Source organism: Xyrauchen texanus, chromosome 50 (assembly GCF_025860055.1).
Source record: "Xyrauchen texanus isolate HMW12.3.18 chromosome 50, RBS_HiC_50CHRs, whole genome shotgun sequence".
NCBI classification, from domain to species: Eukaryota; Metazoa; Chordata; class Actinopteri; order Cypriniformes; family Catostomidae; genus Xyrauchen; species Xyrauchen texanus.
In genome coordinates this window covers 22062695-22080260 of record NC_068325.1, presented here as the reverse complement: position 1 = coordinate 22080260, position 17566 = coordinate 22062695, and the positions used below count along the sequence as shown (strand labels likewise).

At 41.4% G+C, this 17566-nt stretch overlaps 2 protein-coding genes across 2 annotated transcripts; both read left to right on the top strand.

Moving 5' to 3' along the window:
* The first annotated feature begins 1708 nt into the window (after positions 1-1708).
* On the top strand, positions 1709-5853 carry LOC127640846 (guanylyl cyclase-activating protein 1-like). Its single transcript, XM_052123510.1, has 4 exons — positions 1709-1972; positions 4736-4885; positions 5137-5227; positions 5300-5853. Exons 1-4 carry the CDS (start codon positions 1775-1777, stop codon positions 5437-5439), a joined length of 579 nt encoding a protein of 192 aa, XP_051979470.1. The 5' UTR covers positions 1709-1774; the 3' UTR covers positions 5440-5853.
* Positions 5854-7593: 1740 nt separating this feature from the next.
* LOC127640844 (interferon regulatory factor 6-like) lies at positions 7594-17566 on the top strand. The gene is made up of 8 exons (XM_052123508.1): positions 7594-7816; positions 9314-9497; positions 10564-10759; positions 10859-10942; positions 13836-14042; positions 14131-14523; positions 14674-14792; positions 16836-17566. Exons 2-8 carry the CDS (start codon positions 9324-9326, stop codon positions 17046-17048), a joined length of 1386 nt encoding a protein of 461 aa, XP_051979468.1. The 5' UTR covers positions 7594-7816; positions 9314-9323; the 3' UTR covers positions 17049-17566.

The following is a 17566-nucleotide window of genomic DNA, read 5'->3' as shown; positions in this document are numbered from 1 at the left end:
TAGATAGATGGATGGAAGCAGACAGACAGACAGATAGATAGATAGATGGAAGCAGACAGACAGACAGATAGATAGATGGATGGAAGCAGACAGACAGACAGATAGATAGATGGATGGAAGCAGACAGACAGACAAATAGATAGATGGATGGAAGCAGACAGACAGACAGATAGATAGATGGATGGAAGCAGACAGACAGACAGATAGATAGATGGATGGAAGCAGACAGACAGACAGATAGATAGATGGATGGAAGCAGACAGACAGACAGATAGATAGATGGATGGAAGCAGACAGACAGACAGATAGATAGATGGATGGAAGCAGACAGACAGACAGATAGATAGATGGATGGAAGCAGACAGACAGACAGATAGATAGATGGATGGAAGCAGACAGACAGACAGATAGATAGATGGATGGAAGCAGACAGACAGACAGATAGATAGATAGATGGATGGAAGCAGACAGACAGACAGATAGATAGATGGATGGAAGCAGACAGACAGACAGATAGATAGATGGATGGAAGCAGACAGACAGATAAATAGATGGATGGAAGCAGACAGACAGACAGACAGATAGATGGATGGATGGGACCTAAGGACCTCTGAGTAATATTTTTTAAATTGACACACAAGTTTTAAAAACTTGAAATATTGACTTAAAAAAATGATGTAATATATTTAAAGTACATCTTCATGTTGGGGAAAAAAGTTCTTGGACACGTGATTTATTGCTTTGACATTATGGATATTTTAAAGTAATGATGACTTTCACACTGGTGGGGCCCATTCTCATGATTTCACCTGGAGCCCCAGTTATATTCTAGTTATGATAAATAAAAGACTAAATCCATTTTTACAGTGCTGCTGTTTCACCACTCTGAGAACTCATAGTGTGAAGATTCTAGAATGTCATGCTAGGAAACCTCTCTGTGATGTCATAAAGAGCATCCTAGACACAGATCAGTCAAACATCTTCAGACTCTAAATCAATTCCGTGCGAGACAGACTCGACTCAAATCTGCCGCCGAAATAATCATGAATATGCAGAAAAGAGCGGGAAACTCTCAGACTGAGGTACAGGTGTAAACCAGCTCTAATAAACACTATAGTGATCGATCGATATATGCCTTTTTAAATGATGTATACCAATCTTGTTCATGTATTGTTCAGATATTTTAGTTGTAAAGTGGTAATTTTTGTCTGTTGCGCTAGAATATGTCTGTCGTTCTGGCGGGTGGCGGGAGTGTCGGGCAGATGGCAGAGATTCAAGAGCGCCATAGATCACCCCATCTCACCCCCGCTGTCCTGCTCTACTGCAACCCTGAGGGTCTAAATACCCCTCAGTCCAGCGGGAACTCTCTGAGACCCTTCTACACGGCTCAGAAGCACACCTGCGGGTACATGTTCTCCTGGGACACGGACCATAGACGCAAATGCACTGGTCTGCAGGCCAGCAACCCCACCAAGTGGAGGAACGACTACATCTTAAAACCACAATAAAGCTATAAACAATGTTTCTGTGTCACTTCAGTGTATTTGAGTGTTTATACATTCTTAATCGATCGTACGTGAAAAAACAGACCGGAGCGTGACGTCAGAGTGACGTTGTGCGGTAATCCCGCGCGCGGGATTGGCAGGTGGGCTTGTGTGATGTCCCGCGCGCTCAGGCTCATGTGTCAATGTGTGTTTGTGTCGGGACGGTGACAGGTCTCTCTCTCTATCTCTCTTTCTCTCTCTCTCTCGGTTCTCCGGTAAACGGTGTGGCGATGGGGAACGCCTCCGGTGTGACTCTAGAGGAACTGAGCGCCTGTCAGTCGCATCAGTGGTACCGAAAGTTCATGACGGAGTGTCCGTCCGGTCAGCTCACCTTCTACGAGTTCAAGAAGTTTTTCGGTCTGAAGAATCTGTCGGATTCGTCAAACGCGTACGTCAAGACCATGTTCTGCACGTTTGATATGAATGACGTAAGAAAAGCATTTATTTTTCTACAATATATATATATATATATATATTAGTTTTATTAATTTAGTTTAGTTAAAGATCACAGAATTCAGTTTGATGGAAGTTTATCAAATTAAATGCGAATATTTTAAAATAAGTTAAAATATAATTTTGAGTATATTTCCATCAACCCAAATTGAGTAATCTTTAAATAATGTACATATAATTCAGAATAAATTTAAGTAATCTTTTAAACAATACGCTTTGAGAAAAAGGCAAATCAGCTGCATTAACTGATTAAATGCATTTCATTTAAAAAATCTTTTTTATTTTTAAATCTTACTTATATGCTATATCATTTCTGTGTATATTTCTATTGTCCTCATTAAATATTACAAAGTTATTATTTAGTTTATCATTTATAAATAGCCTCTATTCAATAAACATACATACAACATTGCGCTCTTAAGTCCTCCTGGTGTTGTAGTGACTCGCCTCAATCCGGGTAGTGGAGGACGAATCTCAGTTGCCTCCGCATCTGAGACCGTCAATCCGCTCATTTTATCACGTGACTTGTTGAACGCGTTACCGTGGAGACGTAACGCGTGTGGAGGCTTCACGCTATTCTCCTCAGTCACTCAGCACACCCTGGATTCGAACTCGCGACTCCAGGGGTGATAGTCAGCGTCAATACTCGCTGAGATACGCAGATTAAGTAATGTAAAAGTTAATAATTAACATGATTGATCAATGTACATTTTTCAATATTAAAATTGTTTTTTTAAGCCATTAAAACGGGCCCCAAATAGAACATAAGGGCCTCTGATTCACTGAATGGGACGTATTGGCCGTTGGGCGATCCGGGACCTTTCCCGGTGGGCCAGCAACGAAACGGGGCCACATAAGCTGAAACGGGCCTCCGCATTATACCGAACAGGCCGCGCCTGGCTGAAGAGGGCCGCAATATGGCGCCGTTATATGCAGAAAAGGGCCGCGACCCACCCCCCCAACAATTTATGGGCCGGTTTCTATGTAAAATTCAGGGCAGAATTCTCGTCCCAATCCGCCCCTGCTCGCAGATATGGAAAATGGAGACATGAGGGTTAGTGTCAGCGATGAGACCTCCGTCACCTCACGTCCCCTCCGTTTGAGTTCAGCTGAGGATTGAGTAATGAGATTTGTTTTAATACGGTAAACCGTAGCTGCACAGGTCAGAGGGCTGAACTAAGACCCATCAGAACACTTAATCTGGGTAACGGATGGGTTTGTTGTCTTCAATGCCTGCTGCTTTATTTCTGAAGACCACTTTCATTCATTTCACAAGACTTTTCAAGGATTAATATTTAAATATTGTTTCAATATTATAATCAAAGTTCCACTAGGGTGATTTTGTAAAGGTAACTCTGGAAAAATGAAAAATGTGAACCATATTTTCCACTTTCCACTTTCCATTGGTTTATGACCTTTGGAAAAGGTACAATTACACATGGAGCCATATTGAGAGCTCTATATCTCTGAAACTAGAATCTAAAAGGATACTTCTTAATACATCTGGGGTTATAGGCACTCTAACTTTGGAAAAACAACACAAAAAAGTGCCTTTTCCCATTTTTGGAGTCACACCATTGGTATATAATGCAACAAGGGGTGCTGAAGTCAACTGATTGTAATAATAGATCAACCAATCTCTGTGTTTAAATGAAATCATGATGCGGACACCTTTCTAAGGTTATTTTATTTACCTGTAGTTTTGCTCCAAAATAATTGGCGAAAATGGTCATTTTGAACCCCCTCTACAAAATAATAGATTCCTCAGTAAATATTGATCCATTTTGGCTTTCATCGTCAGTTCTGTTTATCTTTCTTCAGAAAAAGTATTAACAAAGTCATACATTTCATCCGAGGATGTTTCTGAATTGTGGTTGTGGTGACTTTGAATAACCCTTATATAATTCATTAAATAACGTTATATTAAAGGTGCAATTTTTGCCGTTCTAGAATTTCCGCAAACTGTCAAACTGAGCCGTTGGATTAGCCACGCCCCTTTCCCCCCAAAACCCTGCACTCAGATTAGAATAAATGAGAACGACATAAGCAGAAACGGTACAATAGTGCCCTCATCTGGACACTGTTATGAACAACATGGCATAAAAATGCCATTAAGCCTCAATAATTCGCTGCAACTACAAAACTTAATGATTGACAGGCACAAAGCCTCGTTGTCCGCAGACATGTTTTTGTTTGATGTTTACAGATTCTAGAGCTGTCACAGACACCGGTGAGATATCTCACATCACTTATTTCATTAAAAACGTTCAAAAATGGTGCATATCTTTCCATGAAAACAATTGCTTACAGCACCTATAACTTATAAATATGATTGCGCATGGGTGTATTAAAATCCATTACTGTAAAATTAGTCAACGTGGCTGAGGGGGGCAGGGCGTTGTAACAGAGGGGGCGGGGCATATTTGGATTTCCCTCTAATGATGTTTAACCACACTGAACTAAAAACTGTCTAATCTCTCCTGCTCTATTTCTGTGTCCGTGAACTCAATCTGTGTGAATCAGCTTTCACATGTGTGTGTGTTTACCATGTTTACTTTCAGTTCTACCAACACATAAACAAGCACATTTATAAATAAACATACTATCATACATGCAAGAACCGCTGTTCTGAGCACAACAAACAAAAGTTAATTACATTTAAGTAGCATCACGACATTAGTTCAATAATATCTTACACTGGTGTGTTAGGGTTGTTGATTGTGTGTTTGTGTTGTCAGGACGGGTATATTGATTTCATGGAGTATGTCGCTGCGCTCAGTCTGGTGTTAAAAGGGGGTGTTCAACAAAAACTGCGCTGGTATTTCAAACTGTACGATGTGGATGGCAGCGGATGTATCGACCGAGAAGAACTGCTGCTAATATTCAAGGTCAGGAACAAAAACAGCCCCCAAAATAATTTAGTAACTCTTTATCATAAATTCAATGTGTTTACGTTAGTTTATTAATGAGGTATTATGAACCAGCAATGACTTTTATAGCTTTTTAAAATATTTTTGGTTAAAAATAAGGTTGTATTTATTAACATATGACTAAATATGGTGTAAGAGGATCATGTGTAGTTGACGTCAGGTGTAACACTCGTGCACAGCTGTGAAATCGTTTTGTTTTTCTGTTTCAGGCGATTCGCGCCATTAACGGAATCGAGCAGGAGATGTCCGCGGAAGATTTTACCAACATGGTGTTTGACAAGATCGACCTGAATGGAGACGGTAAGATTATATTTGCATATTTAATAAAGTGATGTTGTTAATCAAATGATATTAGTAAATGTGTGTGTTCAGGTCAGCTGTCTCTGGAGGAGTTTATGGGAGGTATTCAGGGAGACGACACGCTGTTGGATATGCTGACTCAGAGTTTGGATCTGTCTCATGTCGTCAATAAAATCTACAACGAGATCAACTCTGAACAACAGATCAACTGACCATAAGTGGCGCGAAATCAGGGTGCCAAACAGTAGCGAGGAGGACGGCTAAACTAAGAAGACGAGGCTTTTTATTTGTCCTCGAGTGAAGTGTTTTTAACCCTCAACACATCAGATATGAACACAATTCACCATGTTTTACTGTGTTTATCTCAGCTGGACTGAATTTCACAACACAACAGCCTGATTATTCTCATGCAGTCACACAGAATTACATTAGTATTAATACTAATCTGATCAGAGCAAACACTGTATTTAAGTGCACTTAAAGTACCGCTGTGGAAATATTTTCATGACGTTAAAACATTGCATCTTTGCAACCCAAGGGTGCAGATTTGGATTGAACATGGGGGGGGTTACAGTGTGAAGAATGTACATGTTTCCATTGATCATGGTATAAATATTGGGGGTTGTACATGCTTGTTTTGATTATTGGGGGGGGGGGGGGGTTAACGCTCCACATCCCCCCTTGAATCAACGCCCCGATTGCAGAAAATATCTTCCGTTCTGTGATTATATCTTTGTATATTAACCTGTTATTTATGTAAAACTGCTTAAATGCTATGGGTGTTATAATGTCACACTTCTCTTTTCAAATTAAAATATGAAACAGCAAAAGTTCTGTGGTGACATATTTTCTATTAAAACGCCACAGCTGTGAAGTGTAATTTGCTACTGTGGTCCTGCTGGACCTGCTCCGAGCGAGATTCGAAAGTCGGAAGTCTCTGGCATGGGAGGCAGGTGCGCTAACGAGGAGGCTAAAGGCTACAGCCTCTAGTGTCAGTTGCTAGTGGCGACAGGAGAGTGAGGCTTACACACTGCATAGCTATCTACCAGCTAGCTTCCGTTACACTCAACCCCCTAAACCTTACTCCCATCCGGGTCATGGCACCACTGTAACTGGTCCTAATTGACCTGGTCGAAGCACGATTTGAACTATGGTCTCTGGCATGGGAGGTGGGCATGCTAACAAGGAGGCTAAAAGCTACAGCCTCTAGTGTCAGTCGCTAGTGGTGACAGGAGAGTGAGGTTTACACACCGCATAGCTATATACCAGCTAGCTTCCGTTACACTCACCCCCCTAAACCTTACTCCCATCCGGGTCACGGCACCACTGTAACTGGTCCTACTCGACCTGCTCGAAGCTGGAATTGAACGGGTCTCTGGCATGGGAGGCGGGCAAGCTAACAAGGAAGCTAAAAGCTACAGCCTCTAGTGTCATCGCTATTGCGCCTCTTGAGGCCAGGGGAGAGAGGTTTCACACTTCACAATGACCTACCAGCTGGCTCCTGTTACACTACTGCATGTATTATTAACAGGGGGAGGGACATTCTCACTCCAGAGAGCATCTGATTGGACGAATATGTGGACACGCCCCTGCAGACTAGATGAGTCATCAATATTTTTGGTCTGTTTTCCCAGAAGAAAAAGGCTGCATATTGTAAGTGTTAAACATCTGATAAACATATATATTGCCACCTTTAAAGCACATAAGCATATAGATCATGGCCGGGTCTTAGTCTTTAGACACCCACCCTGACTGACAGCTAAATCATCAAGGGGCACTCCGAACCTAGACTGATGGCGGGATGATCAACGTTGCCCCCCAAACATACAAGTGCCCACCAAAGATCACATACATTACCAGCCCTTATATAAATGACCTCAAAACTAACACACATGAACTAAAACTCACAAAACTCACATTTTTTATTTCAAAATGGTTCATATATTAGCCTAATAATATCATATTCCAACACAAAATAATACCAAAATGCCATATAGTAATAGAGTGGGGGCTTTTTTCTTCCCTTGCACATGGTGTCATGGTAAAGCCATGTTGTTATTGTTCATTGTGTACTGTATGTATTGTTTACAGTGAAGTCAATGCATTGATCTCAGTGTGGGTACAAGTGTAGACTTGGACACACACTGGAATATGTCTGGAATGACAATAACATGCACTTTATTTGCAGGTGATACATCAAAATACTGTAGTATTACCTGCTGATACTAGTCGACCATAGTACAGCCACAGTACAAAAAAAGTGTAGTCATTTCAACTAACTTGAACAATAAATATGGATTCCCACAAGGATATGAGTACGCGCGTGCGCGCATGCGTGTTTGTAAAAACAAGGTGTGACTCGTGACGTCACGCCTCACCTGAGTTTCGATAGACGGTGAAACTCGTGCAGAAATTCAAACACGCTCAAAACACACTTTACACGGCGAGATTGCTGATTACACGATGGCACGTTCATTTTAACCGATTATATGTTATATTTAAACAAATCGGTTCATTTTCACGGTGAAGGCCTCAGGATTCGTGGCTTTTTTTCTGGCGTGGAGCGCGAGCGCTTCCTGAAACCTGCAGGTGAGACTCATTAATATGTCATATTTATGTTTTACTCACATTCCAGTAGTTTAATGAGCTTTAATCCTGAATTTAAGCGTTTTATCGAAAGGTTATATGTTTTCGTGCTTGTGTACTGAGATATTAAAAAGGTATTGTGTGTGTTTACTCATTCATTTAATCACTCATTTAACCTCAACGCAAATGGCACCTATTTTTGATTATACGTTGATTAAATAATGTTGTTTAAAGTCTCTATTGTCTGACTATTTCCTTCGTTATGTTTGTTGTTTAAAATAAATGCATCTCCTCATATCTGACGGATAAAGCAGCAGTTTAAGGCCTTAATAATAATAACAATAAGCATTTTAATAGGACTTTTAAATCAGTGTTGTAAGTGGAGTCCACTTGTGAAAGTGTTTAATGCAATTTCATGCATTGTGTTGATTGCCAATTATTATCAGTATACCAATTAAAGTGAAAAGTTAAAATGGGTTTGGAAGGGGGCATTGCCCCCCCATGCAAACATTAATAACAGAGTAAAATTGAAATAAACAGGATGTTTATCTAATGATGATGATTTAAAAGGAACCACTGTAAACCAGTTTGTTTTGAGATAAACCAAAAATTGGATCCCGAAGTCTTGATTTCCAGATAATGTTAGTATGATATGTTAAGAAGCCGTGGATGACTGCGGAGGTGCGTGCGCTTCTGAGGACCCGAGACTCCGCCTTCAGAGCAGGCGACAATGCTGTCCTAAGAACAGCGAGGGCTAAAGTGTTCCGTGCCATCAGAGAGGCAAAGCGCGCCCACGCCCAGAGAATCCACAGTCACTTCCAGGACAGTGGTGACACGTGGCGCATGTGGCAGGGCATCCAGGCCATCACCAACTACAGGACAACATCAGTTGCCTGTGACAAAGATGCCTCCCTTCAAGATGCGCTGAACGACTTCTACGCTCGGTTTGAAGTGCAGAACGACGTGGTGGCGAGGAAGACCACCCCTCCTCCCAACGACCAGGTGCTCTGTCTTACCACGGTGGATTTGTCAACCCACGGAAGGCTGCCGGACCAGACAACATTCCTGGCAGAGTGCTCAGAGGATGTGCAGACCAGCTGGCAGATGTTCTTACCGACATCTTCAAGATCTCTCTGAGCAGCATCGTCGTTCCAACGTGCTTCAAGGCCACCACCATCATCCCCATGCCAAAGAAGTCTTCAGTGTCCTGCCTCAACGACTACCGTCCCGTCGCACTTACACCCATCATCATGAAATGCTTCGAGAGGCTCGTCACGAGGCACATTAGGACTTCCTGACTCTGAAACCTCAGTCAGTCCGAATCGGGAACGGCATCTCCACCACCACCACACTGAGTCTCATGTGGTTCTGGGTTTGTCCTATGTTGTTTTATGTAGCACATGGTCCTGGAGGAACGTTGTCTCGTTTCTAACTGTATATGGTTGAACCACAATAATAAAACCACTTGACTTCAGTTTGATATGTGTTACTCCTCTACAGAAGAGGCATCATGTCTTCTCACCCACGGCGTGTCCGTCTGAAACCGTGGCTCGTCGCTCAGGTGGACAACGGGACGTTTCCGGGTCTCGTGTGGCTGGACCGTGATGGCAAACGCTTCCAGATTCCATGGAAACACGCGACGCGTCACACTCCGCAACAAGAGGAGGAGAACACCATCTTTAAAGTGAGTGATGAAGATCCTACAGACCTCAAATACTGCACGAAACATTTATAGAATTTTCTTTCTAATTTGGCACGCCCAATTCCCAATGCGCTCTAAGTCCACGTGGTGGCGTAGCGACTCAATCCGGGTGGTGGAGGACGAATCTCAGTTGCCTCCATGTCTGAGACCGTCAATCCGCGCATCTTATCACGTGACTTGTTGCGCGTGTTACCGTGGAGACGTAGCGCGTGTGGAGGCTTCACGCTATTCTCCGCGGCATCCACGCACAACTCGCCACACGCCCCACCGAGAGCGAGAACCACATTATAGCGACCACAAGGAGGTTACCCCATGTGACTCTACCCTCCCTAGCAACCGAGCCAATTTGGTGAGATACCCAGACCACCATATTGACATTTTTAATCGTTTTGACTAAGTTTGATATCGATCTCCGTATGTATTTGATTTGAGTAGACTTTCTTCAAAAAGAGAGGACCATAATTGTCTTTCAAACCACCATTGAGGCCAATTCGATTCTAAACGTTTAATGCTAGAAGTAAAATACTGTCATATCTTTTGAAAAATCTGTTAAAAATAAAGTTTTCAAGGATGGGGGGCTAGTGGGGGCATTGTCCCCTTGTTTTTTGCTACGATCCTCCCCAGATACTTCGGACACCTGCCCTTTGTTCCACACTGTTTTTCCACTACGAATGGAAGAATATTTAATCATAATTATTTATATGCACCAATATAACAATATAGAGTAATAAACCATATTTACCTTCATATATTTTACTAAAACATTGTATTACGTAAAAAAAAATTCCACAAAGAGACTTCAATGGATATTTTTGAGTGATGACTTGAACCGATTCACGTGAATAAATCAAATATAACTCTAGTGCTGCTAATAAAGTTGAAATCTGAGACCCTATTAAAAAAAACCTGTTGTAACGCTGTCATATTCGGGACAAGAAAGGGTCATGAAACTAGTCTAAAAATGCTCTCTTTGGGAAACCTAATGGCCAAAATACATATTAAATCATCGAGATATTCACTTGTGTGTGTGTGTGTGTGCTTGTGTCAGGCGTGGGCTGTGGAAACGGGTAAATATCAGGAAGGTGTCGACGAACCGGATCCGGCTAAATGGAAAGCTCAACTGCGCTGTGCACTTAACAAGAGCCGAGAGTTTAACCTCATTTACGATGGAACTAAAGAAGTTCCCATGAATCCACTGAAGATCTACAATGTGTGTGATATTCCTCAAACGCTCAGTAACCCAGGTAACACACACACACACACACTGACTAATTATAAACCATGACACAAACACACACTACTACTTGTACTATTTGTGCAGTATGTATACTGTGCTCTCTCAGGTTCAGTCCCGACATATGAGACTGACGGTGATGAAGATGACGTTCCAGACACACCAGAGCCCCCCCCACCATACCCACCCCACGGTAATTTATTAAAGGAATTTTCCAGGTTTTATGCATCTGAAGTTGTATAGAGAGCATTTTTGATAAGCTTTTGATTACTACAGATAACAATATCAGCTCGTATTAGACAATTGTAATTTAATTACCTTTTGGAATTAGCTGCATTTATGTATGCATTTGTCTTAAAGTCTGGTTTGATCTTCATCTAAGTGACAACAATGAACAAAGACAATCTGTTTTAACTAATAACGCACACATTAGTGTATTGTTCTTGTACATATTGAATACATCATTCAAACATTCGCAGTATGTGAACCCCTGGGCTAATCAAGTCAACAGAAGCTAATTAAAGTCAGGAGTTGGCAAACCTGGCATCTAATTAATTATTAACTAGATTGTAGGTGTGGGTTAGAGCTACTTTGACTTATAAAAAGCACTTTTTGCACATTTTGAGTTTGCTATTCACAAGAAGCATCTGTTGACATGGACCACGAGATCTCAGAAGACCTACAATCAAGAATTGTTGCTTTGCATGAAGCTGGAAATGGTTAGAAAGTTATCTGGAAGAGTTTAGATATTCATCTGTCCACAGTTAGACAAACTGTCTATAAATGGAGATGATTTAGTATTATAGGTACTCTCACTAGAAGTGGCCGTTAGATATTCATCTGTTCACAGTGAGACAAACTGTCTATAAATGGAGATGATTTAGTACTATAGGTACTCTCACTAGAAGTGGCCGTTAGATATTCATCTGTCTACAGTGAGACAAACTGTCTATAAATGGAGATGATTTAATACTATAGGTACTCTCACTAGAAGTGGCCGTTAGATATTCATCTGTCTACAGTGAGACAAACTGTCTATAAATGGAGATGATTTAGTACTATAGGTACTCTCTCTAGAAGTGGCCGTTAGATATTCATCTGTCCACAGTGAGACAAACTGTCTATAAATGGAGATGATTTAGTACTATAGGTACTCTCACTAGAAGTGGCCGTTAGATATTCATCTGTCCACAGTGAGACAAACTGTCTATAAATGGAGATGATTTAGTACTATAGGTACTCTCTAGAAGTGGCCGTTAGATATTCATCTGTCCACAGTTAGACAAACTGTCTATAAATGGAGATGATTTAGTACTATAGGTACTCTCACTAGAAGTGGCCGTTAGATATTCATCTGTTCACAATTAGACAAACTGTCTATAAATGGAGATGATTTAGTACTATAGGTACTCTCACTAGAAGTGGCCGTTAGATATTCATCTGTCCACAGTCAGACAAACTGTCTATAAATGGAGATGATTTAGTACTATAGGTACTCTCACTAGAAGTGGCCGTTAGATATTCATCTGTCCACAGTGAGACAAACTGTCTATAAATGGAGATGATTTAGTACTATAGGTACTCTCTAGAAGTGGCTGTTAAGACATTCATCTGTCCACAGTGAGACAAACTGTCTATAAATGGAGACGATTTAGTACTATAGGTACTCTCACTAGAAGTGGCCGTTAGATATTCATCTGTCCACAGTGAGACAAACTGTCTATAAATGGAGATGATTTAGTACTATAGGTACTCTCTCTAGAAGTGGCCGTTAGATATTCATCTGTCCACAGTTAGACAAACTGTCTATAAATGGAGATGATTTAGTACTATAGGTACGCTCACTAGAAGTGGCCATTAGATATTCATCTGTCCACAGTGAGACAAACTGTCTATAAATGGAGATGATTTAGTACTATAGGTACGCTCACTAGAAGTGGCCGTTAGATATTCATCTGTCCACAGTGAGACAAACTGTCTATAAATGGAGGTGATTTAGTACTATAGGTACTCTCTCTAGAAGTGGCCGTTAGATATTCATCTGTCCACAGTTAGACAAACTGTCTATAAATGGTGATGATTTAGTACTATAGGTACGCTCACTAGAAGTGGCCGTTAGATATTCATCTGTTCACAGTTAGTCAAACTGTCTATAAATGGAGATGATTTAGTAATATAGGTACTCTCACTAGAAGTGGCCGTTCAGCCTAAATGACTCAAAGGGACCACCGCAGAATGATCAATGGGGTAAAAAAGAGCCCTAGAGTGACAGAGACTTGAAGGATCATTGGAACTGGTGAACATCTCTGTTCATGAGTCTAATATACAGAAAACATTAAACAGGTATGGTGTTCATGGCAGGATATCATGAAGGAAACCGCTGCTTTCCAACAGAAACATTGCTGTGCGCCTGCAGTTCGCCAACGAGCACCTTCACACTCCACAGTCTTTTGGGAAAATGTTTTGTTTATTGATGAATCTAAGGTTGAATTGTTTGGGAAGTACATGCAGCGCTACGTATGGCATAAAAAGGGCACCGCATGCCAACGGTGAAATACGGTGGAGAGAGCATCATGAGTTGGGGCTGCTTTGCTGCTTCGGGGCCTGGACCGCTTGCCATCATCGAGGGAATAATGTATTCCCAAGTTTATCAAGATATCCTACAGGATAATGTCAGGGTGGCTGTGCGCCAGCTGAAGCTCAGTAGAAGTTGACCCCAAACATCAAAGTAAATCCACTACAGAATGGCATAAAAAAAAGAAAATTCCCCTTCTGGAGTGTCCCAGTCAGACCCCAGACCTTAACCCAATAGAGATGCTGTGGAATGACCTCAAGAGAGACACCAGACATCCTAAGAATATGAGCTGAAGCAGTTCTTCTTCTGAATGTTGTGCAGGTCTAGTCCGCAGATACCGGAAAGGCTTGATTGAGGTAATTGCTGCCAAATGAGGATCAACCAGTTATTAAATGCAAGGGTTCACTTACTTTTTCCACAGCACTGTGAATGTTTAATGGGATGTGTTCAATAAAGACATGAACTGAAAGTCACAAAATTCAAATATATTCAATCTGGAATGTGTTTGAAGGTATGAATTCTCCGCTGGCTCCGGTTTGGACTCCTCCTGGTTCAGTCTCGCCGATGCAGCCGCCCAGTTGCCCGCCGCCTCCTGCGGAGGTGTGGCCTAAGAAAGAGCCTCTGGACGTAGATATGCAGGCTCCGCCCATGGAGGTACAGCCGTCCGCACCGCTGGACATCTTCGCCACGCCAGAGATGTGGATCAGTTCTCTTCCCAGTATGACATTATACACACCAATGATACAAATTCAGTGTTTTTCATTAAGTTAACATGATTAAAGTCACATTTGTATTTCTCTCATCAGTGACGGACCTAGAGGTGCAGTTTTATTACCGCGGTAAAGAGGTGTGTCCTCCGGCCATCGTGAGTAACCCGCTGGGCTGCCGGCTGTTTTACGGTGATCTTGGCCCGATGATGAATCAGGAGGAGTTGTTCGGTCCCATCAGTCTGGAGCAGGTGCGATTCCCCTCCACCGAGCACATCAACAACGAAAAACAGCGTCTGTTCACGAGCCGTTTGCTTGACGTGATGGACCGCGGGCTGATTCTAGAGGTGAACGGGCATGACATCTACGCCGTACGACTGTGCCAGTGTAAAGTGTACTGGTCCGGTCCCTGCGCCCCCAATCCAAACGCGCCAAACCTCATCGAGCGCCAACGCAAGGTCAAACTCTTCTGTCTGGAGTCATTCCTGAGCGGTGAGTATCAATCTATGACTGAGTGAAAATATTCTGGAGTATGAAAGTCCTGTAATTATCTACTCACCCTCATGTCGTTCCAAACCTGTATGTTGCTTTCTTTTTTTTCAAATGTCAACTCATTTGTAGTGATGCTGTGTTTGTGTGTAGGAGTGATCGCTCATCAGCGTGGACAGTCATCCGGACCGCCTCAGTTTGACATTCATCTGTGTTTTGGGGAGGAGTGGCCCGATGGGAGACCCAGAGACCGAAAACTCATCATGGTACAGGTGAGATTAACACGAGTGACACCTATCGTAAGTCCTTTTGACATTTAATAACCGGCAGGATGTGAATTTCAGATATCTACTAGTCTAAATACTAATTCTTGATATCCGTAATTACATTTGCCCTAGTAAAAATTTAAATTCTTAATATTAAAAATGATGACATAACCATTCTTGATATCATTCAACCATTCAGTGATCTGTTATTTACTCCTGTTCAAAACGCAATTAAAGATCTCTATTATTAATTTATTGCTAGTCTTATTATTAATGTACCACTAACTAGTAAAAACGATAATTTTGTTTATATCAATAATTACATTGTCACTAGTGCAGAAGTCAATTTCTGAGATGAACAATTGAATTACAACTAGTAAATATTTTTGATATCTGTAATTTGGTTTCACTAGTAAAAATTATATAATTATTTACGGAAATAATTCGTTTTTTTCTCGTCAATTTGAAATTACCAATTCCCAATGCGCTCTAAGTCCTTGTGGTGGCGTAGTGACTCCGCATCTTATCACGTGACTTGAGCGCGTTACCATGGAGATGTATCGCGTGTGGAGGCTTCACGCTATTCTCCGCGGCATCCAGCACAACTCACCACACGCCCCACCGAGAGCGAGAACCACATTATAGCGACCACGGGGAGGTTACCCCATGTGACTCTACCCTCCCTAGCAACCGGGCCAATTTGGTTACCCCATGTGGCTCTACCCTCCCTAGCAACCAGGCCAATTTGGTTACCCCATGTGGCTCTACCCTCCCTAGCAACCGGGCCAATTTGGTTACCCCATGTGGCTCTACCCTCCCTAGCAACCGGGCCAATTTGGTTACCCCATGTGGCTCTACCCTCCCTAGCAACCGGGCCAATTTGGTTACCCCATGTGGCTCTACCCTCCCTATGTGACTCTACCCTCCCTAGCAACCAGGCCAATTTGGTTACTCCATGTGACTCTACCCTCCCTAGCAACCAGGCCAAATTGGTTACCCCATGTGACTCTACCCTCCCTAGCAACCAGGCCAATTTGGTTACCCCATGTGTCTCTACCCTCCCTAGCAACCAGGCCAATTTGGTTGCTAAGGAGACCTGGCTGGAGTCACTCAGCACGACCTGGATTCAAACTCACGACTCCAGGTGTGATAGTGAGCGTCAATACTCGCCGAGCGACCCTGACCCCCACAGAAATATAAATACTTGCTATTGAAAATGAAATTCAACGAGTAAAAAAAAACGATTGATACTGTAACTGCATTTTCACTAGTAAAATTTCACAATTACCCATCAAAACGCAATTATAGATATCTACAATTAATTTATGACTAGACTTACAAGCAGTGTACTACAAACTAGTAAAAATTATAATTGTTTAAATCTTTAATTACATTTTTATTAGTGCAGAAGTCTAATGAGTAAAAATGCTAATTTCTGACATAGCAATGTAGTTGTGGCAAGTTTTGTACCAGTGGCAAAATTAATATATATATATGATTTTATTGAAACTAGTACGAACGCCTTTTAATCTATATTTATTTTATTACTCTTTGGTGACATGTTGAAATATATTTACAGAAAAAATCCTAATTACAGATATCAGTAATTGTTGTTTACTATTCGAAATTAGTTTTTTTATAGTAATAATGTAATTTGAATGTCGGGAGTTAACGTTGTTACTAGTGCAAACCTAATTACTAAAATAAAATAATTCACATTTTTACTAGTAATTCCATTGCTGATCAGTATTTTAGCTAGTGTAAATGAAATAGATGTCTATAATTCATATCCTGCTCATGATTAAATGTCAAAAGTTTACGTCACGATTTCAGATGATCCCAAACAGACATGGTGGTTTTTTTTCGGCAGCAGAGCTATTATTTGTATTTTTCCACTTTGAAAGCATTAGCTTACGGTATTTAGCTAAACAACTAACGCATAATTTCCCAAAACCTGGGTGTTAAAATGGCATCTCAAGACACGTGCAGTCCATTAACGCGTGTGTGCGCCCCCTAGTGTTGATTCATTTTATGTGCGTGTTTTTGCAGGTCATTCCAGTGGTCGCGCGTATGATCAGCGAGATTTTTTCAGGCGACTGCACTCGTTCGTTTGACAGCGGAAGTGTTCGTCTGCAGATCTCCGTTCCGGACATCAAAGACAACATTGTAACGCACCTCAAACAACTTTATCGACTCCTACAGACGCACCAGGGCCAGGAGAACTGGCCCCTCCCGCCTGGAACCGGGATCAACCTGCCGTAGGCCCCGCAGTAGCGCATGCGTTCAACACGTGTGACGTGCTTTATTGAAAAGTACTTTCTATAGAAGAATATTATCTGCGGTCACTTTACAGTGACGTGATGACTCTTGTAGTGAGTGTTTAGTGTCGGAGGTTTTTAGTTGCCGGGTCAAAGTCTAGTGTGTGTTAATAATCAACCAAAGCGAGACTCCTAAACCGCTCCGCTTATCTGCTGAAATATTTAGTATCTTTCTAAATACAGATGTGCTTTTATCAGCTGTAAATAATGTTACGGTAATATTGGTTTAGTTTTCTCACTATTTCATGAGCTTTTAACCAAGTTTCTGAATATTAATGTATTTTTACTGCAGCATTAATGTAATGATGTCACACATTTAATCATGCTTAATGTGTTTGTTTCTGCACTTTGGGGTAAATATAATTTAATTTAACCATACTATATATTTGACGTTTCATAAGGATGTTCATGTAGATTATTGTAATAATGTTTTCTTGGATTTATCAAATAAAATGAAAGATG